At 35.8% G+C, this 27,993-nt stretch overlaps 6 protein-coding genes across 6 annotated transcripts; 3 read left to right on the top strand and 3 right to left on the bottom strand.

The window, feature by feature from the left end:
- The first annotated feature begins 1,465 nt into the window (after nucleotides 1–1,465).
- LOC125216371 (monothiol glutaredoxin-S1-like) lies at nucleotides 1,466–2,066 on the top strand. Its single transcript, XM_048118062.1, has one exon. It carries the CDS (start codon nucleotides 1,513–1,515, stop codon nucleotides 1,819–1,821), a length of 309 nt encoding a protein of 102 aa, XP_047974019.1. The 5' UTR covers nucleotides 1,466–1,512; the 3' UTR covers nucleotides 1,822–2,066.
- A 961-nt stretch (nucleotides 2,067–3,027) lies between these two features.
- On the bottom strand, nucleotides 3,028–4,010 carry LOC125209925 (protein MIZU-KUSSEI 1). The gene has a single exon (XM_048109502.1). The coding sequence runs from the start codon at nucleotides 3,837–3,839 to the stop codon at nucleotides 3,141–3,143; it is 699 nt and encodes a 232-aa protein (XP_047965459.1). The 5' UTR covers nucleotides 3,840–4,010; the 3' UTR covers nucleotides 3,028–3,140.
- Nucleotides 4,011–6,956: 2,946 nt separating this feature from the next.
- LOC125210469 lies at nucleotides 6,957–7,617 on the bottom strand. The gene has a single exon (XM_048110020.1). The coding sequence runs from the start codon at nucleotides 7,615–7,617 to the stop codon at nucleotides 6,985–6,987; it is 633 nt and encodes a 210-aa protein (XP_047965977.1). The 3' UTR covers nucleotides 6,957–6,984.
- Nucleotides 7,618–11,819: 4,202 nt separating this feature from the next.
- LOC125216550 lies at nucleotides 11,820–13,034 on the top strand. Its single transcript, XM_048118293.1, has 2 exons — nucleotides 11,820–12,162; nucleotides 12,711–13,034. Exons 1-2 carry the CDS (start codon nucleotides 11,953–11,955, stop codon nucleotides 12,936–12,938), a joined length of 438 nt encoding a protein of 145 aa, XP_047974250.1. The 5' UTR covers nucleotides 11,820–11,952; the 3' UTR covers nucleotides 12,939–13,034.
- A 110-nt stretch (nucleotides 13,035–13,144) lies between these two features.
- On the bottom strand, nucleotides 13,145–20,072 carry LOC125213329 (E3 ubiquitin-protein ligase RKP). Its single transcript, XM_048113812.1, has 11 exons — nucleotides 19,803–20,072; nucleotides 17,827–19,522; nucleotides 16,627–17,457; nucleotides 16,177–16,337; nucleotides 15,634–15,772; nucleotides 15,293–15,376; nucleotides 14,652–14,933; nucleotides 14,429–14,560; nucleotides 14,144–14,343; nucleotides 13,831–14,026; nucleotides 13,145–13,748 (listed from the first exon to the last, which is right to left on the bottom strand). Exons 2-11 carry the CDS (start codon nucleotides 19,327–19,329, stop codon nucleotides 13,437–13,439), a joined length of 3,840 nt encoding a protein of 1,279 aa, XP_047969769.1. The 5' UTR covers nucleotides 19,330–19,522; nucleotides 19,803–20,072; the 3' UTR covers nucleotides 13,145–13,436.
- A 5,793-nt stretch (nucleotides 20,073–25,865) lies between these two features.
- LOC125216714 (acidic endochitinase-like) lies at nucleotides 25,866–26,902 on the top strand. The gene has a single exon (XM_048118476.1). The coding sequence runs from the start codon at nucleotides 25,886–25,888 to the stop codon at nucleotides 26,774–26,776; it is 891 nt and encodes a 296-aa protein (XP_047974433.1). The 5' UTR covers nucleotides 25,866–25,885; the 3' UTR covers nucleotides 26,777–26,902.
- The last annotated feature ends 1,091 nt before the right edge of the window (nucleotides 26,903–27,993 follow it).

Raw genomic sequence — 27,993 nt, forward strand, 5'->3', positions numbered from 1 at the left:
ATGCAAAAAAAGCATCACTAAATTAAAGACAAATTAATTTAATCTTTTTTTTTTTTTGGACGTTTTCATTTGTGTCCTCTAATTTTAGTTGGGTCATCAACAATAACGATATTTTTTAAAGTATTGATGATATATTTGGAAACACAAATTAATATGTTTAATTGTATTAAAAAAAGTCCTTAATGGGTTTTTTGTTTTGTTGTACTCCATCTGTCCCTGAAAATTTGTCACATATTTTTTTTTCGTTCGTCCCTAAAAATTTGTCACCTATCACTTTTACCATTTTTGGTAGTGGACCCTACATTCCACTAACTCTTTTACACTCACATTTTATTATAAAACTAATATATAAAAGTAGGACCCACATGCCACTAATTTTTTTAACTCACTTTCTATCACGTTTCTTAAAACCCGTGCTCGGTCAAATGGTGATGAATTATTAGGGACGGAGGGAGTAGTTAATTAATGTATTGTATCCATTGAAAAATTGGCAGTATCAGCTGGTATTGTTCGATATCAAGACGTTTTGATGTTGAGTTCGGATGTTATTGCGGATATTGGATTTGATACTATCAAGTTGTGTTCAATTCAGCTACATATGTATTTTGTAATTAAAGGTTTATTCCCCAGTGTGGTGGACTTTTATTTTGGTTAATATGTTCTAGTACACTTGTTGCGTCTATTGTTTTGTTCAGTGATCGCAAAATTAAATTAAATATTATGATAATACATGGTTTATGATTTAAAGACTCGTTTTGATTCAATATGAGATATTATAAAAATGTTTAACTTTATGAAAAGATTAGTGGAACGCATTCTATTTTTATACAGTGGAGTATTAATTTTATAAATAGTGATTTAGTAGAATGTGAGTTCACTATTTGCTAAAAATTGAAAAAAAAAAATTTGTAAATTGCAGACGTCCCAAAATAGAAAACTAAGTCATTATTTCATGAACAGATAAAGTAATAAATTCATGATATATCACCGCTAAAAAAACTCATGAACGATCCCAATTAAATATATTAATGCATATAGTTTATTAATGGAATGCAGCATACATAGCATGTACGTTTAAAACCTAGAAACATGAATTATAAGAATTTAATTCTATTCCAAAGCTAATGACATTTTTCACAACTTATTTTTTCCTAATCATAATGCAATTTTGGGACAAGACATAAAAACATTATTCTCAACGAGAGGGTCTTGTTCAATATTAAGGACACGTGTCGTAATCAATAACAAAAGCAGAAAAAGTGATAAAATATTCCAAAGAATAGGAAAAAGGAAATTTTATCTCATGTGCTATCTCAAAACAAATCCAACTTTATCATGTAAAGATATCAAAGGGAAAAATCGCAGCATATTTCATGAATTCTCTGGATTGGACATCAACTTTTTAAATCTTTATCTCTTCCTCTATATATATAGCACCCTAAGCAACATCAAATGTAGCTCAACTTCAAATCAAACTTCAAATACATTATAAAAGGTGTTATTTTGCAAGAAATGGATACCATTGTTAAGTTGGGAAGTGAAAGTCCAGTGGTGATATTCAGCAAGAGCAATTGCTGCATGTCGCATACGATTGATACGTTGATACGTGGCTACGGGGCGAACCCTAGGGTTTATGAGCTCGACCGGATGGATGAGGGGGAAAAAATGGAAAAGGAATTGGTGGCATTGGGGTGCAATCCCAGCGTGCCGGCTGTGTTCATAAACAAGGAGTTCGTAGGTGGCTCGAATGAGGTCATGAGCCTCAAAATTAGAGGCAAGCTCAAGCCCTTGCTCATCAAGGCCAATGCTATTTGGGTATAGATGGAAGTAATTAGGGTAAGAGAGTAGTTAATAAAAGAATACATAAGTTAAATTTTGAGCATCTTTATATATCATGTTATAGAGTTAGTGTGTGAGGCCCTTGTCCATTTAACATGAGTAGATATCTGTGTGGTTCATATGTAGACACAAAGATGTATGAAGTGGGTTATTAATAGATCATTTACTATGTCTCTCTTTTTAATTTGTAACTATGGATATATGTGACAACAGCTTTTTGATTGTTATATGATCTTTTATTCACATGTATGATATTTATATACTCCCTCGGTCCCAAGATAAGTGACCTACTTCTTTTGGGCACCGGGTTTAAGGAATGGTATTTAAATAAGTTAAAGTGGAGATAGTAAAGTATGAGAGAGAGAAAAGTAGAGGAGAGAAGAGAGAATAAAGTAGGTGGAGAATAAAGTAAGAGAGATGACTTTTTGCTAAAAATGGAAATAGGTCACTTATAGTGGGACACCCTAAAAAGGAATACTAGTCACTTATCTTGGAACGGAGGGAGTATAACCATACGTTAAATATATCTCATGAGCAGAGTTTAAAGTGCAAATCCTATATCGTATAGGATGCTACTACTATTCCGTGGTATCATAAAATACGAGGAATGACGCCACAATTTATTTGATATATGACAATGGTTGAAGTAGCAATATTTAAATATGACGAATTTATATATGACATATATTTAAGAGTACTTAATTAATTAATACCAAAACTGATGCCATAAACGATTTCATATAGCATGACATTTGATGAAGTGTGACAATTAAAGAAAATGTTTCGAATTGTAACGTTAGAAGTTGTGGACTCTTCTCATGATCATACACTATTTATGTAGTCCTAGTATCAATCGGAATTAAGATGATCATAAGAAGGCTAAGCTCAAAACATAGCTCGGAGAGGCCCACTACCATAAACAAAGAAGTAGAAATTGCCTTACAAAAAATCAATTTTTATTATTACGAGTATGTTTTTTCATTAAGAAGTGTCTCTTAATATACCATTTACCTAATTATAGATATATGTAAAATTCGGTATTCCGAAAATTAATTAATTTCATCTTGCATGAATGGGAAATAAAAGGAAAACGTGTACGTCTTATTGATTAGATAAAATTTTATTTTCTTGAATTTCAAAATCCTACTATTTTGAGTTCCAAAAAAAGTAAAGTAAAAAACAAAAAAGTGTAAAGATATTTAAAGGTAGTATATAAAGAATAATTAACCTTAAGATACCAAACTATACACATTAATGAATTATTGATGAATTGGTATGCAATGTATATGTATAGATCATGATCATCCAAGCCTGACAAAGAAGATACTAAGCTCGGGCCCCGTATTCCCATCCGGGCTGACCATGTACAGCGTCTCCGAGTCCTTGGACCCAACAACCCGTTCGAAATGGGCCCTCATGTAGGCCATCTCCCCGTCGGGCCCCTCCTCCTGGGAGCGGCCCGGCAGGACCCCGGCCCCCATGGAGACCGCCCTGAGGAGCTCCATCACCTGGAGGTCCTCATCCGCGGCCTCCCTCTTAACGGCATAACCGCTCTTCTTCCCGTTGCAGAACATCGTCCACAGCGGCTCCTCCAGCAGCTCGTCCTCGTCCGCTCTCGTCCGCTTCTCGCACTCCAGCGCGATCCTCACCATCCCGGCCCCCATCTCCCTCTGCAGCGCCTGCGTCTGCATCGCCAGCTCCACCACCGCCGTCGGCAGCGTCTGCGGGTTCTCCTGGATGGAGAAGACCACGCGCCCCTTCCGGTACCCGAACAGCGTCCCCGTCACGCGGCTCCCGCCCGTGATCCGCAGGTCCGGGAGCCCCGCGCCGCTCCCCGGCCCCAGGGCCGGGAAGCGGCACGCGGGGACGATGATTGGGAACGAGCGGAAGACGTTGCGGAAGACGCGGAGGACTCGGCCGGGCTTGCTTTTCTTCTTGCCCGAGGGCTGCAGGAGCGAGATCAGCGGCGGCGGCGGCGGCGGCGCGGTGGGGTCCTCCATGGATCAGCGAGATGGGGATGCCATATGACTTGGAGAATGAGGGAAGTTTGGGAGAATGAATTTGGATTTTGGGTGTTTTTATGTTACCATCAATTAATATGTTCCATTCTAAATGCACATAGGAATGTTTACATTACGTGTGGGATAGTGAAGTAATACACGTGACTTGGGAAAAACATACGAGAATAGGAAATGAAGTAATGTTTGGAAGGGAATGATTTTGAGGAAGGAGTCTTCCAATGTATTCGGATCAACAAACTATATATGGGAAGACTAGTACTACTACTATATATATTTATGATTTCATGTGTTTTCATGGTTGGGATTAATGATCCCATTTTTTATTGCAACGAGTAATGATGATATGATCATAGGCTAAAAATAACACATGAGTTCCAACTAGTATATGCTAGGAAAATATATTCAACCCAAGTGATTCACATTATACTCCCTCATTGTCCGGATATGACTCGGTGCGAATTTTATGAAATGTGAAGAAAAATGGGTTGAAAAAGTAAGTGAAATGTAGGTCTCACATTTATATACTCCCTCCGTCCCGCTTTAGCAGTCCCATTGACTTTTCTGCACTCATTTTGTAAAAAAGATAATAAATAATTAAAGTGGAGAAATAATAAAGTAAAAAAGAGAATAACATAGAGAAGAGTCTTATCTACATTATTCTCTTTTTTACTTTATTATTTCTCCACTTTAACTATTTATTATCATTTTTACAAAACGAGTGCAGAAAAGTCAATGGGACTGCTAAAGCGGGACGGAGGGAATATTAGTTTTATAATAGAATGTGAGTGTAATGAGTTAATGTAATGTGGGTCCATTTACCATAAATAGGAAAAAAAATGGAATAACATTTAGCGGACGGACCGAAATAACAAAACTGGACAATATTTCACGAACGAATAAAGTAATAAATAGAACCAAATCCAAATTGTATTGCAGTAACACTCCCATATTTCCAAAAACAGGCACTATTTTTATTTTCGTGCGTACAATAGTTCATTTCTATTTTTGATATTTTTTTCTATTTAATAAGGCAGAACCTGTTGCTCACTAAAAATACTTCATTTACTTTTTAGTTAGCCCATTTCGCCCTCTTATCGCTGATCTCTGTAAGTCATAACTAAAATTTTCTTTTTACAATACAAAAGAGTTTTTCATTAAATCCAATGGTATTAGGTAATTATATAAAAGTTCTTTTCACATATTATGGAAACTTGAATCTGATTGATTTTAATTAGATTTTGTAGGACATAGATAGTCAAATTTTATATTAGGTCGATTGGATAATGACACGATAATTTATCAATGGGTTGTAGCGCAGTTGACAGCACGGAACTGTGGTGATCTTGAGGTCTTAGGTTCAAATCCCGCCACTCACTAGGAGACTTTCGGCCTTTATCCGTAACTCCAATCGAGCATGATTAGTCGGATTCCGCGGTACACCTATAATCAAACAAAAAAAAAGACACAATAATTTTGGAATGAGTTTAGGTCGGGTTCAGATAACCCATTAATAATTAACATTATTATTATAATTTCTTATTTTCTCTTTTATTACTTCATTAGAGTTTAAATTAAGTTATTGTATCAGATTCATGCCATTATTGTATCAGGGTTCGTATTGTTGCCTTATTATCACGTCATGTTAACATAAATCTGATTGTATCGCTAACTTGTGTTTGGATTTGAATATAGCAGGTAGAGTTCATGTTTGGATTTAGGGTTTTCTTAACCGATTGGTTGTTATAAGCTGATTCGATAACAACTCAATTCGCACGATTTATCCGCCTAAAACGATACATTCTCGTGAGAGACAAAAGTTAAATAGTAGTATAATTTGGTCCAATAACGTGCACTATTCCTACTTATGACAATTTTAGTAGTAACTCAATGCTCTTAGTCAGTGGATGACAATTACTAGCCTCCCGAACTAGTTATGTTCAAGAATGGAAATGATCACCTAAAGTATATCTATATATTTGAATCTTCCTGCATTCATTCTTAAATCTAGACGATTTCTTATTCGTTGGCTATTATAAAGTCATGACAAGCCGCTATAGTCATGACAAGCCGCTATGGTGGAATATAAAATCGACTAATGAATACTTCATCTATCCTAAAAAGTTTGTCACATTTTTCCATTTCTGAATGTTTCATAAAATTTGTCACATTTCACTTTTTATTATAAAACTAATAGTACTTCCTCTGTCTCAATGAAGATGGTCACTTTTCTTTTAAGTTAGATGACTCATTACTAAAAGTAAAAATATCTTTATTTTCACTTTATTCCCTCTTTCTTACTTTACTTTCTCCATTTAACACACAAAATAAAGTTATGTAAAATCTCGTATTATCTAAAGTAAAGGTTATCTTCTTTGGGGCAGAGGAAATATCTCGTAAAATCCCATGCCATTATCTAAATATGTCATCTATTATAGAACAGAAGGGAGTAGTACTTCTTCAAAATGTGAATTCATCTTAATATGAAACCTCGTTGAATATAAAATCAGCATTCTCCCGTTCAATTACGGTTGAATTAAATTAATTAGTTTCTGTTTTATTAGGATTGAATTAAATTAATTGGTTTAAGTAGTTTTGATACGCCAGTATGGCCACCCCGAAAAGACAAACAAATATGGTTTTCTGTTTTCACATAATGTCGTTGCACCCATTAATTAATTATACCAAGAGTACAACTCTTGTTTAACTCTTGTTTGACACACTTGCTAGTTTTAATTTATATGTATAGTTTGATTCTAATATATTAAAAAATTATTATTTTATAAAATTTATAAAATTTAAAGTTTGATTTGTTATTTTATTAATTTATTTAAATTAAGAAAAGGAGCTAATCAAATTTTAATTTTTATAAATATTATGAAATTAAATATTTCAATAACACTTTTTAATATATTTAAATCAAATTGAATATATAATTCGTTAGTCATATCAACTTTGTTCGCATATTTGTGAAATCATTAGGTGTTCGCATGAGATAAAGATAATAAAATTTCAACAAAATTAAAACAACTTAAAATCACAAAATTCATAACTGCAATTATAATCTTTAATATAATTTTTTGATAAATTTTAATGGTAGAGGCTTAAGCTCCTCGACCGCCTCGCCCTAGTCGGCCGTGGCCGTGGGCATCTCGAACTGGCAAAGCGGACAGTAATGACTCTTCCCGAGCCAGCCCTGAATGCACTCGGTGTGAAACACATTCCAACAGCACGGCATCTTCAGCTTCTCATCCACGTCAGCATCCAACTCATCATCCAAGCAGATGCAGCACCACCCGAGATCCTCCTCATCGTTGCACTTCACCAGCCGCCGCAGCGCCGCCGGAGCCGCCGGCCTGTCGTTCCAGATCCCGACCCGTATCTCCATGTCCACGTCCAACCGGAAGAACGCTCCGATCTCCTCCGCCCGCCGCTGCTGGAAAACCCTCCGCACGTGCCGCCACGCGAACCTGATCGCGCGGCCGATCTCGTGGCCGCGGAGGCGCTCGCGGAGCTCCTCTCCGAGCGCCTCCTCCACGAAGTCGTACGACAGGTTGCCGCGGACGGCGGCGAAGACGGTCTCGATGTCCGGGTGATTTTCGGCGGTAGGAGTAGGGTGTAGAATTGCGGCGGTTGCGGAGTACCGAATGTGGTGGTATTGGGTGCGGAAGAAGAGGTAGAATCGGATCTGGTGATGAGGGAGATTGGTGCGGCAGAGACCGTGTTGGGATGTCACTTTGAACATCACGCTGCGCTCCATGTTTCAGCAAATTCAATTGGAAAATTTTGGGGGAAATGGGTGATGTTTTAGGGTTTATTTATAGATGTAAAGTTAGCATTAGGAAACATTACAGTTGGATTAATTACTACGCGTCGATTTTTTTTATAATCGTTTTAATTTGGGGTAATTTTCCATGTATACAACTATCTTTCACTGTATAAAATTGAAAATTTTAATACATTCATGATGATTAATTAGTTTATAGTATAGCACATAGATTAAATTTCTTAATTAAATAACTACAGATTTAGGAAAGTATGCTTTATGTATCTTAAAGCTGCATAACTGTAGCTAGATCAAAACTAAATAGTGGATTCATCACAATATTTAATCATCCAACTAATTAAGTATGATTATTTTGATTTATTTATAATAAAAAATAAACTAAAACCATAATAGTTATTCAAAACCAACTATTTCATTGTTGAATGGAATAATAATGAAATTATATACGGAGTATTATAAACTATAAATACTATTTGCAAATATACTTAATTAATTAGTGTTTTCACTCGACTAATTAAATATTATTACGTCGATTTTATTGAATATTGTACATTTTGAGTCGAAAATTATGAAATGAATATAAAACAATAGAACATAAATTAAAACAATAACAATCATATATATTAAAACTTGTATCGTTCCAAAAATATCTATTTTTATAAGAAAATGTTATGTTGTCATTATAGAATTGAAAAAAATGAGAGAATGGATTAATGGAGAGTGGAGATGGATTCTTCATTGGATTTGTGAATCACATAAGGTTGAAGGAAAATACGAGAGATGTGAAAGTGTGGTCATACGACAAGTCAGTTTCATTCTCGGTCTGTAACTTAGTTTTGCAGGTTACCATGCTTATGGAGTGTGTGAATCTTTTGAGCGAGCAGGGGCGACTTGCATGGAGGAACCTCGCCCCTCCAAGGGCACAACTTCATACGTGGTTCATTCTTCAAGGTAGGCTGAATACCAGGGAGAGACTTTTCAGATATAGAGCTAACAAAATCGAAGATGATCATTGCGCATTATGCAAGGATGAAGCGGAAACCATTGAGCACCTTTTCTTCAGTTGTAAGCTCAGTAGCATCTTTTGGTTTTTTTGCTGCGAAAGGTGGAACTTATCCACCTGTCTACCTAAGGAACCAAGAATGTGCTATCTTTCTTGGATGGGGGCTCCATTCCGACAGTTTGATAGAAATTGTGGATGTCAATGTTCTTTGTTGTCTCGTGGTCTATTTGGGATATAAGAAACAAGGTCGTGTTTCATGATTTCAAGCCTAATTGGGATTTCGCAAGGCGAGGCTCTTCTGGCGGCTTGGTCCGTGGATACGCGGATGGTATTGGGACTTTCCATTCTCTCCCAAACATGTAATGGGACAATCTACACAGCATCAGAGGATGGGTTGAACCGAAGAGTGCATGGAAAAGAAATTTCATTTTCTCACAGAGAGTGGCACGGAGTGGAAGGCGCATTGAGAGCTAGACTACGATGTCCACATGGGGTTAGTTTTCTTCCTTTTCCTTTTTTACAAGTGGTTTGCGGTTGTTGTGGGTTGTGGTGTTTGTGCTAGTGTAAGGTTGGCTAGGAGTTGTTTCTTTGTCTCCACTGTCTTTGCTTGGTGTGCGTAGTGCTCCAAGTGACTGTGGTTTGTTGTTTTGTTTTCTTTGTGTTTGTTTTCTCTCTCTCTGCTCGCCTCTAGCCGGGGGTTTGAGCATTTGGTGTATCTTATGCACGTATTGAAAAAAGAAAGCCCATGTTGCCCTATTATCGCTTATGTCTACATGTCATAATTAAAATTTTCTTTTTACGGTAGAAAGAATTTTTTCATTAAATCCAATAATATTGGGTAATTATATGAAAGTTCTTTTCACATATTACGGAAACTTGAATCTGATTGGTTTTAATTAGATTTTGTAGGACATAGATAGTCATTTTTTCTCTTGGAAGATAAGCACCTTCGGTCAAAGTGAAGTTAGGAGAGTTGTTTACCTTCCTTTAAAATTTCAGAACGATCAGACAATGTTTGAACCTCAGATCGTGTACAAAACCAACGCTGGTACTGTAGAAAACGTCAGCCACTTCCGAAATTATTACTGGAAGATCTAACCGTTAAAATTTGATCTCCTTCGATAAGAATGATGCTTTATGAGTCTTCTTCCTTCGGTTAAGATTTCGGGACGATCGGATATTATTTGGACTCTCGATGGTGAAGAAATCCGGGGCTATATCTTGTTTGGCGAAAAAAGAAAAAAAAAAGGAGAGAGAGAGAGTTAGAAAAAAATGTTGAGCAGATGTCGCGTATAGTTCTGAGGATGGAAGCCTATGTTGACTTATTTAAGTACTTGGACTAATATTTTAGTTCCTTTGTCGTCGGGCCATTTCAAGCATATAATTGTTTAGGCCTATTATAGTAATTAAAGTAACAAAGCCCAAATCTTTTAATGTGCTCGTGGACTGGACAGTATAATTTAATTAGACCAAGATAATAACTATAGCTACAATTAAGTTTGAATTGAATGAATTAATTACTTGGGCTAAAGTTCCCTTGAATTAATATTATCGAGATCTTGCAAATTTTATTCAAGTTAAAATACTTGAATTTATCGAGTTAATTAATCTCTTGATTAAATAATGTCAATAATTAAATCTTTGGGTTTAATTAAAGTGAATGAGTTATGAAAGAGGGAAGGAAAATATGATGCATATCCTAAGAGCATATCATCCGCTATTGTTATTTCCTTGAAGCTAAATAGTTTATTATCTTTTATTGGACAATGTTCATTGCAAGGAATTTAAGTCCAAGTGAGTTAATATTGTTTTACGGAGTTCGGAAGCATACGAGGTGAACTTTTCTATCCTACATACAAATGTGGATTAAAAATATGAAGTATAGTTGAGATAATATTTATCTATCCAAATAATGTTGTCTTAGGTATATCGAACCTTGTTATAATTAGCAAAGTTGGGTCTTGACAAGTGGTTTGTGTCATGTGTGAGTTGTGTTCGAATTTAAATGTAGCAGGTCGAGTTCATTTTCAGATTTGGGATTTTCTTAATAGGGTTGGTTGCTATAAGCTGACTCGATAACAACACAATTCGCACAATTTACTGGCCTTAAAAAATATATTCTCGTGAGAGACAAAAGTTCAATAGTACTACATCCGTTTCGTGTTATTTTGATCATTTTTTTATATTTTAGGACGTTTCATGGTAGTTGAGTAAAAAGTAGTAACGCATTTTCTCATTCTTACTTTATTTTCTCTTTTTCCTTTCTTTTACTTTATTGCTCCCTCCATCTCATAAGAGTATGTACTATTTTCTTTTTAGTCCATCCTACAAGAGTATGTATTTTTTAATTTTAGAAAAAAAGAATTCTATAATGAGGACGAATCCATTCTCCACCAATAAGTCTTCAATTCCTTATTCTTTCAACCCCTCTCTTACTTTTCCAATTGCGAATTAAAACATATGCTCAACTAAAAATGCATACTCTTAGGTGTTCGGTTTCCTAAATAAAATAGTACCAAGATATAATCTTGAAATGAATTGTGAGATTATTTTAGTTGGAGGGAGTTAACTATGACTAACTATCTCATGATTATCTATCTAGGATTGAGTTGTGATATTGAATCTCATGAACCAAACACACTACATATTTAATCTGAAAATACAATCTTGCATACCGAACACCCTCTTACAAGATAAGAGAGGAGGGAGTATTTTATTTATTTAATATTATACATCTCTTTCTTGATCTCCGTAAAAAAAAGAAAATAATTCTACCGCATAAATGGAGGAAGGAGTATAATTGGCCCAATAAACGTGCCCTATTACTACTTATGATTACAATATTTAGTAACTCAATCCCGAACTTGTTTCATTCACTGGTTTTGTTCAATTTGATCATACAAAAATAAAACAAAGATGGAAATGATCCCCTATAATATATCCATACATCAATATGAAATCGACAAATGAATACCTTAAAGCACCAAGTAGGGGGTTTAACTCTAAGGCATTCATTTTAGTATTTTTTGTAAACAATTAAAAACGTCTCTACCATCACAATTAAATATAAAATAATTTTTATTTCAAAATTTATTATAACCTCCCTGCAAAATAAATTGGATTAGGTAGAAATACAAAATAGTGGCGGAAAAGCAATTTTCATTTTGTATTGAAGTTAACGGCCCCTTTTTTGGTACTCGCCTTTCTTCTTCTTCTTCAACAGACCAACTGTTTAATTCTCATCAATTCATTTCCCTTCCTCTCTCGATTGATTGAAGATTATAATTTATAAGTAGAAGAAAGAAATGGTGGATTTTAGGGAGGATTTGATAATTGAGAGCTACCAAATCCCATGGCTAATTTGGATCCAACTTCTAATTACGATTCTTCTCCTTCTTCTCCTCTTTTTCGGCTTCGCCGCCTTTACTTACGAGGCCCCTACTAGCTCTGCCGCCGCCGCAGCGCCGATATCTGCTGCAACAAACAACTCCGCCTCTCCCGATGGAATAATTACGGTTGGTTGGTTTAATTTTCCGGCTAATTTTGTTCTTCTTTATTGATTTAATTACACAATTCGATCTAGAGTTTAATTAGCAATTTGACCTTCCTGATTTTCGCAATTGGGATTTTTGAACTTCTTCTGCTTCAGTAGGATTATTGGGCTTTGCATTGGGTTCGAATTGATGTAATTGAAACAATTAAAGGAAAAAAAAAGTGCATTTTCAATTGATTTATTTATTATATGACCATTTCTTGGAATGTACTTTTAAAAAAAAAAAATCTGTATATATTGATTCGAGGGGAAATTGTGCCCCTACATTATTCTTTTACTCTCTTATTTGGCCTGAGAAGGTGAAAAGGGGCTGGAGTTTTATCAAATATTGGATGGAAAATATAGTAAATAGTGCCCCTACATTTTATTTTTACAAAACTATTTTAAGAGGATTAATAATATTTCTCTTTTTACTCCAAGTTACACTTGACGATTGTGAATGTATTGCCATAGGATATCAATTTGTAACGTTAATGTTTTAGGTTTGTATCTAACTCGTTGTCCGGGCAGGTGGAAGACGAGAGAGCTGGAGACAGCACAGAAAGTAGTCGAGGGTCAGGCAGAGAAGAGGAGGATGATTCATCTGAAAAAGATACCACCATGTTTCTTAGCATTTTCCGGCATCCAAATCACCCTTGCAGCTATTTTGGGCTGGCTAAACAAGCGCTTTTCAAGTGCTTCGGGTTAGATTCTAGCTCGGAGAACTCTGTAAGTCGACAGCATGAGAAACGCGATTGATAGCTCCTTTCTTCGTTCGCATAGAAATGTACAGCTCAAATATCTCACGCTAAATTACTAGTGACCTTTTGTTCATAACTTATGTTGCTTCTATCATTTTTTTAGCATGTCTGCTAGATTCAATTATTTTTTTGCTGAAGAGAACATTCCATGAAATTAAATTCGCAAATTAAATTTCTTAAATACATAAAAAAGTAAAGAGAGACTAAACTTGGAAAGATTTACTTATTTCCATCTCAAAAATTTACAAAATAGAGGGGCTCCAGCCCCATCCCGGCTACAAAAAATTTCAAATCCCATGAACGTTTTATTGCACATTTGCAAACCCATAATATGTACACTATAATATAATATAGTAGCACCTAATAAAATACAAAACCTAATAAATATAATAAAATTTTCTTCCCTTTCCTGTTTCTTCCTCATCCAATTCAATTTACTCCAGACTTATCTTTAAGGTCGTCTAATAGTCTAAACAACGAGCAGACGGCAAGACCTTCAGGCAGAATCATCGCTGCCGTCTTGCTTGGTGACTTCCACGACAGTTGCATTGCAGAAGAAGCATCTTTGGCAGTTGAGAAGGTGCCTGGATATGCAGCTATAACAAGAAACATGGGAGCAAGGCGAAAATCGAGCATCTGCTTGATTCGTATAGCATATGCAGCAGATTGTGCAGTCATCAGTTTCTTGCTCTGCTCCCCTCACGCTCTTCTCGAGGGCTTGCAGCTCAGTCTGACAGATTAAGAGGCTCGAGAATTTCTCTAGCTTTGTCAGTTGGTCGTTGTAATCGTCCCCCTTGATTGAGCCAACCTACAGAAGCACCGTCAGAAATCAATAACAAGTACTACCGTTAGACTGAGAAATGAACAGGCGGAGAGTAGAGATCACAAACCCAGTTGTACTCGAGGAGGTACTGGAATCCGTAGAGGATGGTATCTGCGCAGTCCATGCTAGCAAAGATTGCGACTATATCATTGTTGTCAGTTTCTCTACTTACATCCAGCAAATTTAGAATGATGCCGGCTAGTGGTGCTAAAATCATGCCACTGTTAAGCTTCTCAGAGGACTGCCCCGGTCGTCTGAGTGATCTGCAGAAGATAACACGACAGGATGAGATGAGGAGGTACATGAACAATATCTCGCAATGAACCAGACACTCGGGCTAGCAAGAATAAAGAGACGACATTGAATCAACCCCTACTTACTGATCAAGAACTTCTGGATCAATTGCTCCGATTAAGTGGGTCAATATGAAGACGATCAATTCAGACAACCTTCTCAAATTCGTATCCATTCCAGACACAAAAGCTTGAGGAATTTCTCGAGTACAAAATTCCAATACCCTTGCAAGGTTGCAGGAAAGGTCAAATATCACGCTGCATTTCCTTTGCTGGATCTCCATCAGCTGAATATAATGCAAAAATTATCTTCAATAAACACAAATAAAAAGGAAAGATGTGTATAATGTTTCTTACAAAAACATAACATACCTTAAAATTTTCTTGCATTTCCCGTATCGAGACAGAGAATTCAGTCATGGCCCAGCTTAAAGTATTAAACAAACGATTGAGAAAAGCCGAGAATAATTCCTCTTCACTGATGCAAGCTTCCCGCAGCAATTGCTTTAAAAAGACAAAATAACATTAAATACAAAAGGTTGAAGCAACAGGCAGCATTGAATTTGGTAGCAATAGAACAAGAAATAGTAGTCACCTGAAATAGTAAAGATGAGGATGATGACTCTCCACGATTTGAAATTCCAAAACCAGAACCCTTGCACAATCTAAGAAGTATATTGGTTACTGGAATCCAGGATCTATTATCAAATGCAGACAATAAAGCTTTTGGCATCCTCTGTCTAGCAGCTTCATTGCATTCAAAAGCAGCCAAAAACTCTCTCTCCTGCACCAGCACTGATATAGACTGAAGAAGAAGATCCCTTAGCTCCGCACTAGATATTCTAGGATCATTGAAGTGGGTAACAACAAAAGTGACCTAATAAAAAAAGAACTTCATTATTCTCCACAAAATAGCCATGATTAACCAACCATAATACACCCGAATTCTATAGGCCAAAGTGGAAAACCTATTTCAGGTATTAGGATCACAAAAACATCTGCCCAACCCTTCCACAACTCCTCAAAATAAATTAAAAGAATTATGGAAATAAGACCAAGGAAAAAATATGATATGATATCATCAGATACTGCAGTGATTGATATAAATTTGAATTCCAGTTTCAACATGCTGCAATAACCAAGTATAGGAAGTAATGCAGCATTTTATGAGGTCAAACTGAATACCGAAACAACATAAACAATCAAACAGAAAGTGTATAGGAGTTGATGCCATACAAAAGATGCAAGCCCTTGCTTGATGAAAATTGTAGCTGGGACGAATGGAGGATCGCTCTTCCGCAGGACATGAAAGCAATCAACCTGCCAGGGACAACAAAATAACATTAACAAAACAAAACAAAGTAAGTTTTTGTGGCAAAAAATGTTATATGAACTACATCTAGAGGTAAAACATATCCACAAAATCTATGTTTCAATTCTTATTTAGAAAGTTTGTCAAAGCTCCTAATACGTATATATGATAACATCTTCTACTCATAATAGAAGCTTTTAGACTGGTCCGGTGAATGAAAAAGAATAGATGTTCCATTACACATGTAGAAAGATGGGAGCAGTACCAGAGTTTCAAGATAAAATTCAGGAATGTAGATGAAAATAGGGTCCACTTTGCTAAGAACAAGAAGCAATTGCACAATCCACATGCATGTTGCATACATTCCCCTCTGTTTCCAACGAGAGAAGAGAGAAAGGCGATACCTGTTAAATAAGATCAGATTTTCATGTTGAGTACAACTTGAAACTGAGCACACCAGGGCATAAAAAGAAATACAGCTACTAAGAAATACTCCCTATCCCAACAAGTGTCTCCCTGACTCATTAATGGGAATGTTGAAACAATTACATGAGGACAAGTTTAACATATGGAATAAGATACTACACAGGTAATAATAGAGCATCGAGATTGCATAGCATACTACTTGCATCCAGAAGAGTAACATATTATTGATGATGAAAGGAAAAATAAACTGGAGCTTGGGCCATAGCTATTCACGACTTTAAGAGCATGAATAACATTAGAAAAGAGGCATAAAAGCAAGAAAAACAAAGCAAAAAGACTAATAAGATATTATATTCATTAACAGCCATGAACGAAACAGTACCAGGCACAATGTCTAACACAATCCATAACCTCTTCTCGATAAACATTACGAGCCTCCTTCACGCGCTTCACTTGATCCCCATAAATGCTATCTCTAAGTTGTCTATCTGACTCCTCCAAGAGAGAAATGGATTGTGATTGACGAGACATGAAAGATGATACCTGATATACAATAAATTGAAAGAAATGTCATGTTAGTCTTTTGGCAGGTGTAACAGACAATAAATTTATGCAATCTAAACTCCTAGCATCTTTAATTCCTTAGGGTGGGAAAAATGACAGATAGTAGACATTTAAAACCACACCCACATGCAGAGATTCTAATCAATTAGGTTTGTTACCTTCACTAAGGAAGTTGATCAAAAACATTCTAATTTGTTACCAAACATCAAATTTTCATGTGTCAATCCCCTTTGTGGGGAGGGTAGTGGAAAAGCATATTGTTGCTAACCTGCTTAAAATGTGGTGCAAGACCCAAGTGATACAGCAAAAGCATAGCATCTAAAAGCTCCTCCTCTTTCAATGAAGCTGAAGACATTGCGCTAGTGCTTGGTAATATCCTCAAGAGTTGCATTGGTCGAAAAGCAAGCTCGGGATCAGAGTGATCACTGGTGCTGGGTTTGTCAGCCATCTCATCACTAAGATTGCTTGCACTACATTCAGATGTAACATGAGAAGATCTGTCTGGAATCGAGCAGCCACTTCCACGAGATCCTTTCGCCAAATATCTTACAGGATATTTAGAAAAGTTTGATAATTTGGCATCATAACTAGAACAACAACATGGCTTCTGTCCACTCAAATGTGTTACTCTATTTTCACCATCATCCATGCACCCTTCTTCCCACCGAATAGTTTCCTCTTCCTCATCACCATTTACAGGATTACACTTGGACAAATGATCATAAGATCCTCCAAGCCTTGGTATATCAACCCGATGAGGATCATTCTTCAAAAACAGGCCAGCAGGAAAAGTTTGCTGGCCACCCCTGTGAAGGAAACCAACATGAGCTCCAGAATCAGCCCCAGATCCCTTAATCCAGCCATAGATGTCTCTTTCAGCAAAACCTTCAGACAGAAAATGGAGGATGACAGTAAATAAAGAAACAAGGACTGAATTGTTTGAAACTCCGGCCGGTGGCATGTTATGCTCTGCACCCCTGTTCTTCAGTAAAATATTCTGTAAGAATGCCCTGAAAACTGAGCCAGGCAACTGCAGGGGTGCTACAGGTGGTATGAATTGCATAACCAAACGACAGAGATCCCTTTGCTTCTCCTCAATCTGAAGTATCATTAGCCACGTCAAAATAATAAAATAGTAACCAGAAAAATTATGATAGATCCATCTTATGTAAGTTAAATGAAGAAGAAAGTGACACTTCACAACCATCATTGTAAGTTCAGCTTAGAACAGTAAATCTAGTAAAACTGAGAGCAATAGAGAGTTAGGAAAGGGATTAATGATAAAATTCCATCACATAATTCATGGTCTCATGGAGGATAGGTATAAAGGCCTCCTCTTTCCTGCAGAACTTTTTCACATATATAAAAGTGGTAGTCACAGATGACAAAAGGCTCCCACTCCAAAAATCTAAAACAACTACAGTATCCAAGCAAATAAAGGAACTTCCCAATATGCAAAAAAGCATACCATATTTACTGCTTCAGATAAAGCCGTAGTCGTCAGCGCCATGCTATTCTCATTGGAAAAATCCTCACATGAGCCAGGCCACCAGACAGAAGGTATGAGATATTGAAGATCCTGTTTGTTTGGGCTCTTCCTTGAAAGTAACCCCTCAAATAAGAACTCAAAATCTGAAGACATCCACCAGAGAGTCATTAGCTCTTCTCTCCTCAGTAAGTGGCATGCCATAGCAAGATAACTGTATGACCCAGAATAAGGGCATTCTGTAAGAACCAAGGGTGCTGTTTTACATCCTGATGAAAGTGCCTCAAATACATGCTCGAATAGAACTTTTGACACATCGAATCCAAGAATTGAATCAAGTACTCTATCCAGAGTTGAATAATCATGCGGTGGATGTACCCTGAAGACTTCCATCAAAAACGAAAAGAAAGGGCCACGTCCAATATACTCTCCACTGCCACTTTCATAATTTAAAACAGAGAGTAGCTCTTCGCAGATTCCCTGAGAGACAGGCCGCCACAATTCTTCAAATGGAGCAAACCGCTTTAGTCTGCTCAGCTTTGCAACAGTTTTGGTTTCTGCCTTCTCCACACACTGCAATTGCAACAGCCGTGAAAAGCAGCCCAAAAGATTACTTGCAAGTGCTTCTATAGGTGGAGGAGCTTGAATTGGAAGAAATTCTTTGACTGGATACTTGAAAGGAACTCCCCCAAAATTCAACTCACAGCGTTCACCTTGAGATAGAGAAATGGCAGGGTGGTAACCCAATCCAGGCACCATCTTTCGAATTCCACAAAATGCTACCCCAAGTGAGATGCCGTTCCTGTAAAATGAAATCTCATCAGAATCCAGATCTATACAGCATCCAATCACATCACCAACGACCCATGATTGACCATAAGTCTCAGCTTCCTTATTCCATTTCCTGACCCTTTTTCCATCATATGCATAGGAATCATCTGCATCTCCCACACCCTTATGATCAGTAAATGGACAAACAACAGTAGCCCAACCAATCTGCTGTACACCAGAAGTTTCAAGAGTAACTTCATACATCCACTTTCCTTTCCAAACACATGCATTGGCCCTTGCGCTACTAAATAAAGCATGACTCTCCACAAGTGAAGGCTTTTTTACTATCCGAATGTCACCACAGATGCTACACTTATCAAGCTCAACAATCCGGAGTTGTGAATCTTCATAACTTGTAGATACCCCATCATCATTTCTAGAAACAACAGTTCTTAATTCCGGATGGTGCTCATAAAATTCATTCTTTATTATTGAACGAACTGCACTAGTATCAACTGGGAAATTCAACTGATTAACCGTACGGTAAGGAAGACCAAAAATATGTTCAAGTGTCCTCTCCACAGATTGGTCTCCAAAGCCCTCGCAGTATGAAACAAGATGAGATTTCCCTGAACCCTCCTTCTTATCCTCACAGTTCAATACAACAGCTAGTCCTGAAGGAATCCCACCAAGACGTAGGCCGTCATCGGCCATCGCTCAATCTCCCACCTCTACTAGAGATCAGAACCAAAGATATTTCCTCAACAAACTTGACTACAGCAATCAATTGCTCTCTTGAACTTGGAAAACAGAATCCACAGCAATCTATTACTACTCTTTTGATATCACCAGCACACCGCCCTTCAACAAACACTAGCTAGAGGTCTTTAACAATCGGCTCTCAACACTATAAAAGGAAATAAAAATAAACTCATGTGATCTATCACAATAAACCACATAATCCACTACTAAGCTGCCTACACGTTGTTATAGTATAAAATCCAATAACTCTCACAACACCAAACTTCAAATCCAATCAAAAATTTCCTCTAACCAATTGCAGCCACTATCGGCAAAATAAACACCGAATCCCCAAAATCCAGCAACAAAAACTTTATAAACAAATAATCATCCAATTCACATACAATCATGCTATATCAATTGAAATTGAGCTCGGAAGCACTTACAGGCGTTGCGTCAGCGAATTTTACACATAACAGAAACAGAAGCTAGGATATAATTGACAAGTGGTAGCAGGAATCTTCTTCGCTGGAACAGAAACGGCGGCGGCGGCTGAATACTAGGGTTCTGCCATTACTAGAAATGAAGGAAAAGGACAGAGAGAGAAACAAAGCTAAATTCAGAGAAATGGAGAAATAGAGATGAAGGGTTGAATTTCAATTTTGATTTTGATAATTTTTTTAATAATTATTTTTGAGAGTGTTTTTCTTTTGTCTTTAATTTTCCTGTTCGCAAGAACTTTGGAGAAAGTGCAATCATAAAACGAAATGCGAACAAAAATCAACGATTTTCACGGGGTCGGACTCACATTCCTCTCCGGTGCCAATTTCCTGCTGCTCCGTACAATTCTATGCATAATTGAAAGTCGCGTTATGTGAAGGTTCTTCGCTACTTTAAGTTTTGCTTCAGTAAAATTACATTTGACTTTATATTAATAGATCTTCTATTATTAATAAAATTTAGATGCTGTGTTAATACCTAATATAGAAATACTGAACATTTAACAATATAAAACGAAAATGTTTTTATTTTTTTTATTTAATGGTCCAGTTATGTGTTACACACTATTAAATCATTTATGAAATTAACAATTTTTTATCAGAGAAGATAAATAAGGGTAGATGTCAAAATTTTCATGTAATTATTATTGATGCATGTGAAAAATATATAATTTCATTATATAGTGTAAAAGTTGAAACAAACTAATATTCTGTGGACAAAAAAACATAGCACAAAAAGGGAAATTTATCCAGGCTATATTTATAAACTGCCCAACAAGCTTCCAAATTTAGTTAATAACATGTGTTTAGGTGTGTGGCCTTGAAACAAACAAGTTTCAATAGATAACAAGTTCCCTTCAATATACTCCAATTAGGACCATGATTTAATGAGTTGTGTTTAGACCAAAGGGAATAAAGCGGCTCAGTTCATAAACAACATAACTCAAGGAAGGGAAGCCCCGAGTGAGCGAAATACGATTTTCTTTACACGTACGTGTTGACTTCATAGAGTTAGACCCACACGTGCCCGATGGAAAGTATTAGGAGCAATTAAATGGGGAATGGGTGATTGGGTATGTCCGGTGATCAACATGATAACAGGCCATTGTTATTGTTTTTTTTTTTGTTTTTTTTTTTATATAGGACTAAGTATTGATCTAACATTTGCTAAATGAACTTAATCGATAATTCTGACCAAGGAAAATAATTCCCAATTGCCCCTGATTTTTTTGATAATATCAATTCTAAGATCTCACTCTACCAATTAAATTATGCATATCTTCTTTACAATAAGTTTTGAGGTACTGTGGCATGTATTATTTTACAATATTTAATGTTCCTTAATATGATTATATGCGAGTGCGATATGTGTATGGTACATTGATAAGTACTCCCTCTGTCCCATTAAAAATGCAACGTTTTCCTTTTTTGGTTGTCCCATTAAAAATGAAACGTTTCCTAAAATGGAAACAACTCTATCTCTACTTTTTCATCTCTCTTACTTTATTCTCTCTTCATTAACTCACAAAACAACACTACATAAAATCTCGTGCCGATCTCCAAATGTTGCATTTTAAGTGGGACGGAGGGAGTATATAATTTGTGTATGCCATCACGCTACAAAAGATAGCCAACCAGTGCAAATTCATTAAATGGGGTTTAAGGTTTAAACATTTGTGCTATTAGGAATTGATTAAATGATAAATCAATGTTCCTAAGATTATCACTAACTCATATTCATTCCTACGTTCCTTATATGGCATTTAGTTGGGTTCCACGTCATTTTCCCTTATCCTTTATTACAATATTCCAATTACCATTCCATCACATCTCTTCCATTATTTACGGACATTAATTCTTATTTTTTTAATTCTTTCTCAATTTAAACCTGGCTATATCATAATTAAATTCATGTATGAATAATTGATGCAAATTTTATTAAATTAATAATTTTTAAATAATTGAAATAAAAAATTGCAATATTTGAATAAAAATTACCCAATTGATTTTTTACATAAGTAATAAAAATAAATGCTAATCATGAGGTAGAATTAAATCAAATTCTTTAACTAAATCATTTTAGAGTTGGCAAGAGCATTGTGATTGCGCACTGACTTAAGGCGATTTTGATATTCTCGGAATGTATATGGCGGTCCTTAATTTGGGGATCACTTGCGATCGAGGAGTTTTGAGGCATTGATTGTGTCTTCGTCTACCCAATAAGGGGTTTCATTTTTTTCGTCCTCGATAATCATGTTGTGCAAACTATAATGTACACATACATGGTGAACAATGCCACATAACTTTGATGATCTTAAATTGTGTTTTGAGAATGTTGAATTCTCGTTCCAAAATTTTACGCATCACTTATGTTTCTGCGTAAAACTAGCTCTTCGGGGGCAATTTTAGTGACAAAAAGGACTTGACAAACGTTGAACCTTTAGGATAAATGTCCTGATCCAAACTACGACCCATTTCATGGAGATGATCGTTCTCCGTGAAGCGTAACATCAGTGCCCTTCCATGCAACGTGTCGGTCAAGACCTTGATGTGGTTAAGGACGTTTATGCCATTTACTCGTTGCTAGATCTAGGGGCACCAAGAAGCGCATACCTCTGTTGTCGGAGACTAGTTCTGGTACGATGGTCATATGAGAGGCTTTGTGGCCAACGATCAGTGGCGGAGCCAGGATTTTAATCCTGGGGGGCCCAAATTACTATATTAAAATTTGTTGAGTGTTTCCGTCTCAACGACACGGAAATAGCTTTGACATAAATAGTGCGTTGCGCACTAGAGATAGAAAATGAGTAAATAATTAGTGGATAAGTAATAGAAAATTTGGAGATACGATAACAATGTTGACATCGAAAAAAGTTAAAAAATAATATTTTTATAATAAAGATCATAGTACTATTAAAACTGGTATTACCAATAATATATAGTATTTATATTTGTGAAATTAAAGAATTACTTTGTTCTATTCTAGATTTTTTATAATTATAAATAAAATTATTTATACAAAATTAATAGCTATAAGTTTATACTAGAGAAAATTAATATGAAAAAATTGTTTACAACATAAAATAAAATTATTAGATTATATAAAATTGCTAGAGAAATTAGTCCAAAAGAGGCATAGAAAACAACTCAAAATCATAATAATGCTGTGAGAAGGATTCGAACCCAGCCCAATTGTGTGAATGCCTGAAATACAAGCCAACTGCACTACTACTTTATTTTTAAGTTTTCTATACAGATAATATATATAGGATAATTCAAATGGTTGGGGGGGCCTTGGGCCCCCCAGGCCCCACCGTGGCTCCGCCAGTGCCAACGATATAGGCTTTCTTCTAGTTCCATGCTATATTTCCAGGTCTAATTCATGCCGTCGATGTTATAAAGCATTCTAGTAAAGTCGTGTCATGTCTCGTGCATATGGAGCAGTTGCTAACAACCTTGGGTACAACGCCCTCAATATTCTAGGTTGAATGCATCTTGGATGGCCTTGTAGAAATGCCTCAATCATTCTCTCATTGTCAATTTGGCAGCATGCAAGTAATCATAAAAATATTGGAATTTTCACTTATCGAGAGTTTTCAGATCGTCAATGTAAAATTTTGGAGCGTTGTAAAGCCTTGCTGATAGAGACCGTATGTTGACAATCTTTGTCGTTGCCACATTGAACATTACATCAAATAAAAACTGGGAATACATATTAAGTACTACATAAAGTTAATACTCCATCTGTACCACAATAAGAGTATTGTTTTGCCATTTCTGTCCGTCCCATAATAAGAGTCATGTTTCACTTTTACCATAAATTGTAAGTAGGCCTCACATTCCACCAACTTATTCCACTCACATTTTGATATAAAACTAATATATATAAGTAGGATCCATATTCCACTAACTTATTCAACTCACTTTTCTTTATATTTCTTAAAACTCATGCCATAACTAAATAGGACTCGTACCGAGACGGATGGAGTACTTATTTAGAAATAACTTAACAGTAACCAATTAGATACAATTATCTTTTCACCAAAGAGATTTATGAAATCAACCATGAAGTTGTTTGAACTGTACTACCTACTTGCATTTTTCTTTATCGACGCATATCAAACTATTTGCACTATTTCTATTTTAAGTAAAAATTATAATATTTAATTAAGATATTAAAATTAATTAATTATTTTTAATTATACTTAAAATACTAATTTAATTATATTATTATTTTATTTACTCAATCTTTAATTTACGACCAAGAAAGAAAAATGCGCGTAGCAAGGGACTAATGAATTATGATTATACCTAGGAGTTACATCGTGTACCAATTAATAAACATTTCATCCTCAATATAACATATAGAAAATGAATATAGAGCCACAACCTGTGGTGATTTAAAAATCCAATTGAGTTGGAAAGGTAATTGACTTTCATGTGATGAAAAGAATTATAACAAACAAAATAATGAAAAACAACAACTACAAGTTCAACACTCGTGATTGTTTCTCGAATGCATCAAAGCTTTTCATCAAAATTAAGCATCAATCACTATCAAACTTTAAATCTAATTTCTCCAAGTTTTCCAGAAAATGCTTCCTTAGATAATAGAAGAGGCCAAAATGGAAAGGTCAACCTACTTTTTCTACCACGCATGTCTTTTATTACACCTCACGAGCTAAGAGCAAAGTGTTTGACTATGCTATTTTATAGTGCATCAATCGTTAATTAATTCAATTTGGAATAAAACTAATTTCATATCATCCATCTCAGTGATCTCACTACAATTAGGTATATTAAAATAGTGCCTACGGGGCGAGTTCATGGTGATTGGGTATAATATATTAGGTCAATTAATTATATGCAATATTTGTTAGGTTTCAAGTATATACCTGTACTTTTCAGTATCTTAGTTATGATTTAAAAAATCATTAGAATTTAATAATGTTCATACTTTTCAAAGACGGAAGGAATAGATAATTTTAAAAAAATCGTAATATTTAATATTTGAGACCCAAAATCTAATTGGAAAAAGGTTGATATAGAGATAGATGGTGGAATGAACAACATGTGAGTCATAAAGCACAGTGTGAGAGTGGTGTATAAAGTGAAATAGGTTTATTCCATTTAGGCTGCCAAATGCCACTGAAAGTGAAGCTCATTCAATGGCCATTCTTCAATGTGAGTTGGGTCCAGAGAGAGAGATATATATCTATATCAGCTGTACATGAATTAGTTTTAATTATAATGGGAAGTTTAGAAGACCTATTTGAAAATGAAATTTGATTTATGTATAATACTAAATCACAAAATAATGTACAAGAGACAAGTCACTTGTGTTTTTATGAATTCAAACTCAATGGGCTCGAGTAATTACTAACCCAATCCATTCTTGCAAGGCCCAATATCATTAGTTGTTCTTCACTGATTTTAATTGTTAACTAATCAACCCCTTTCAGGCCTTTCTAAGTTTAAGTTTTTTCATAGAAATCAATTTCATAATAGGTGATTTTTAACTTCAATTTATATAAAAAATTTATGAATTAAAATTTTCACAAGAATAGAAAATTGGGATTCGTGGCTCTGCCACTGCTTTATACTAGAGGTGAAAACTATATTGGCTGTCATCATTTATAAAAGAATGTATGCACCATTATAGTTGTGTACAAATTAGTGATCCAAAATGAAATAGGGGCTGTCACATTGCAATTAATAATATTTTTTGGTCATTTAGTTGAATGCTCTATCCTACTTAGTTCATTGTATATCTAACACTATATGAGACAAATCACATTTCTTGATCAAACAAAATAGAAATTAAGGTGATTCCGACGTATATTACAAAACTGGATTTGGGTCAAGGTTAAACACTAATTAAGAGCTGCCGTAACGCCAAATCGTTTCAATCTTGACTTATAAATTGTCCAAGTTTAGAAATATCACCTTCTATATAAGGCTTCATAACCATGAATCAAAAAATCAAACAACCAACAAGCTCGACTGAAATCAAAATCAAAATTAAAATCATGGCTTATCAATCACCAATTTCACTAGCATTTCTTGTTATTTCCATGTGCCTATTTTTCTCACTCTCTCGTGCCGGGGAAATAGCCATCTATTGGGGCCAAAATGGGAATGAGGGCACGTTAGCACAAACTTGTGCCTCCGGAAATTACAAATTTGTCAATTTAGCTTTTCTTGCAACATTTGGCAATGGTCAAACCCCGGTGATCAATCTCGCCGGCCACTGCGATCCCACTGCCGGTGGCTGCACCGGCCTCAGCTCCGACATCAAGTCGTGTCAAGATAAAGGCGTCAAAGTCCTTCTCTCGATAGGCGGAGCGGCCGGTAGCTACTACCTGGCATCTGCTCAGGATGCCAGGCAAGTAGCCACCTACTTGTGGAACAACTTTCTAGGTGGAAGTTCGTCCACTAGACCACTAGGAGACGCGGTTTTAGATGGCATTGACTTTGACATCGAGGGAGGGACCAATCAACATTGGGATGACCTGGCGCGATACCTCTCTGCTTATAGCAAGAAGGGGAAAAAAGTGCACCTAAGTGCTGCCCCTCAGTGCCCTTTCCCCGATGCTTGGATCGGGGAGGCCCTTCAGACGGGCCTTTTTGACTATGTTTGGGTACAATTTTACAACAATCCGCCATGCCAGTATTCTTCTGGCATGACGAATCTTGAGGCGGCGTGGAAGCAGTGGACCTCCATTAAGGGCTCTCAGATCTTCCTTGGCTTGCCGGCTTCGTCTTCTGCTGCTGGCAGCGGATTTATCCCGGCCAACGATCTTACTTCGCAGGTGCTTCCAGCGATAAAGGGTTCGGCTAAGTATGGAGGTGTGATGTTATGGGATAAGTACCATGATGGTCAGAGTGGATACAGTTCTTCCATTAAGAACAATGTTTGAGTGTTTGAGGAGTGATTTGTGTTGTGGTGTATGTTATGTGTTTGGTTGTGTATGACTTTGATGTTTTATTTCATTGTGAACTTATGTGTATCATTGTCATATGTGAATAGAAACTGTGTTTGAATATTATCTCTTTTATTTTCTTTTTTAAGTTACTATTATAGAAATTTATGATAATTTGATAATCAATAAAACATGGACTAAAAGCATGTTTGTTCTGTACAATGTTGCAGTGATTAAAATGATTGTAATAATAAATTCCCATTATTTTTAAACTAAATTTCACTCTGAAGTTACAAACCAAATGCCATATAATGGTAACTTATTTCTCTCCAAAATTTGAAATTATCATCACAATAGATTCCAAACATGCAATATGTCTTCGTGGATGTGAAATCAGATCTTCAACTATCAATTTCTAACACTTTTTAAAAGAGTTCGCGGCAATGATATGAAGTAAAGTATTTAACTTTGATGTTCTTAATTCCAGACACACATATATAGAATATACAAAATGTTAATAAATATTATTTTCATGTATATATTGATAAAAAAGTAGTAATATGTTTATCGAAAACTTCTTCTTAATTACCATAATTACTAGAATAGACAATTGAAATTTGGCCTCATCGCCAAATTGTTAAAGAAGTTGGGTATATATTTATATAAATGGTGGATATTTTAGCATGTGTCTGCTTAGTTAAAAGACATCTTTGCCCTTTAGAACAAGAAAGATGTCCAAGTATGTTCATGATAAAAAAAGAAAGAAAAGAAAAAGGATGGTGAGTGCTTTTCGTGTCACCTTGATTCGTTGGTCAATAAATTTGCATAAGGCTAGGAAGCTCACCATTTAGTATTATTATAGTAGTATGAAAATATGATAGTTTATGTAATAATTTTATTCTGACTTTTAGACTCAAAATGCATATATATGCTTTGAAAGTCAACATATTTACTCTTCTTTTTAAATTAGTAAAGATATTTCTTTTGATATACTAAGAACTTGATATTGATAATTAAAGTAGAATATAAGGGGAAAAAAGAGTAAATACACGAAGTCCGCATTTCTTATCTTATTTAACAAATCTTGTTATATCTCATCTTTCTTATCAAACGAGCCCTAACTATAGAGTCTAGACTACAAGTGCACTCACTAGTAAATAAATGTGCATGCAAGGAAGATTACCATAGAAGCAACTCCCCAAAGTTATTACTCC

Source organism: Salvia hispanica, chromosome 3, assembly GCF_023119035.1.
Source record: "Salvia hispanica cultivar TCC Black 2014 chromosome 3, UniMelb_Shisp_WGS_1.0, whole genome shotgun sequence".
In the NCBI taxonomy this organism is placed as follows: Eukaryota; Viridiplantae; Streptophyta; class Magnoliopsida; order Lamiales; family Lamiaceae; genus Salvia; species Salvia hispanica.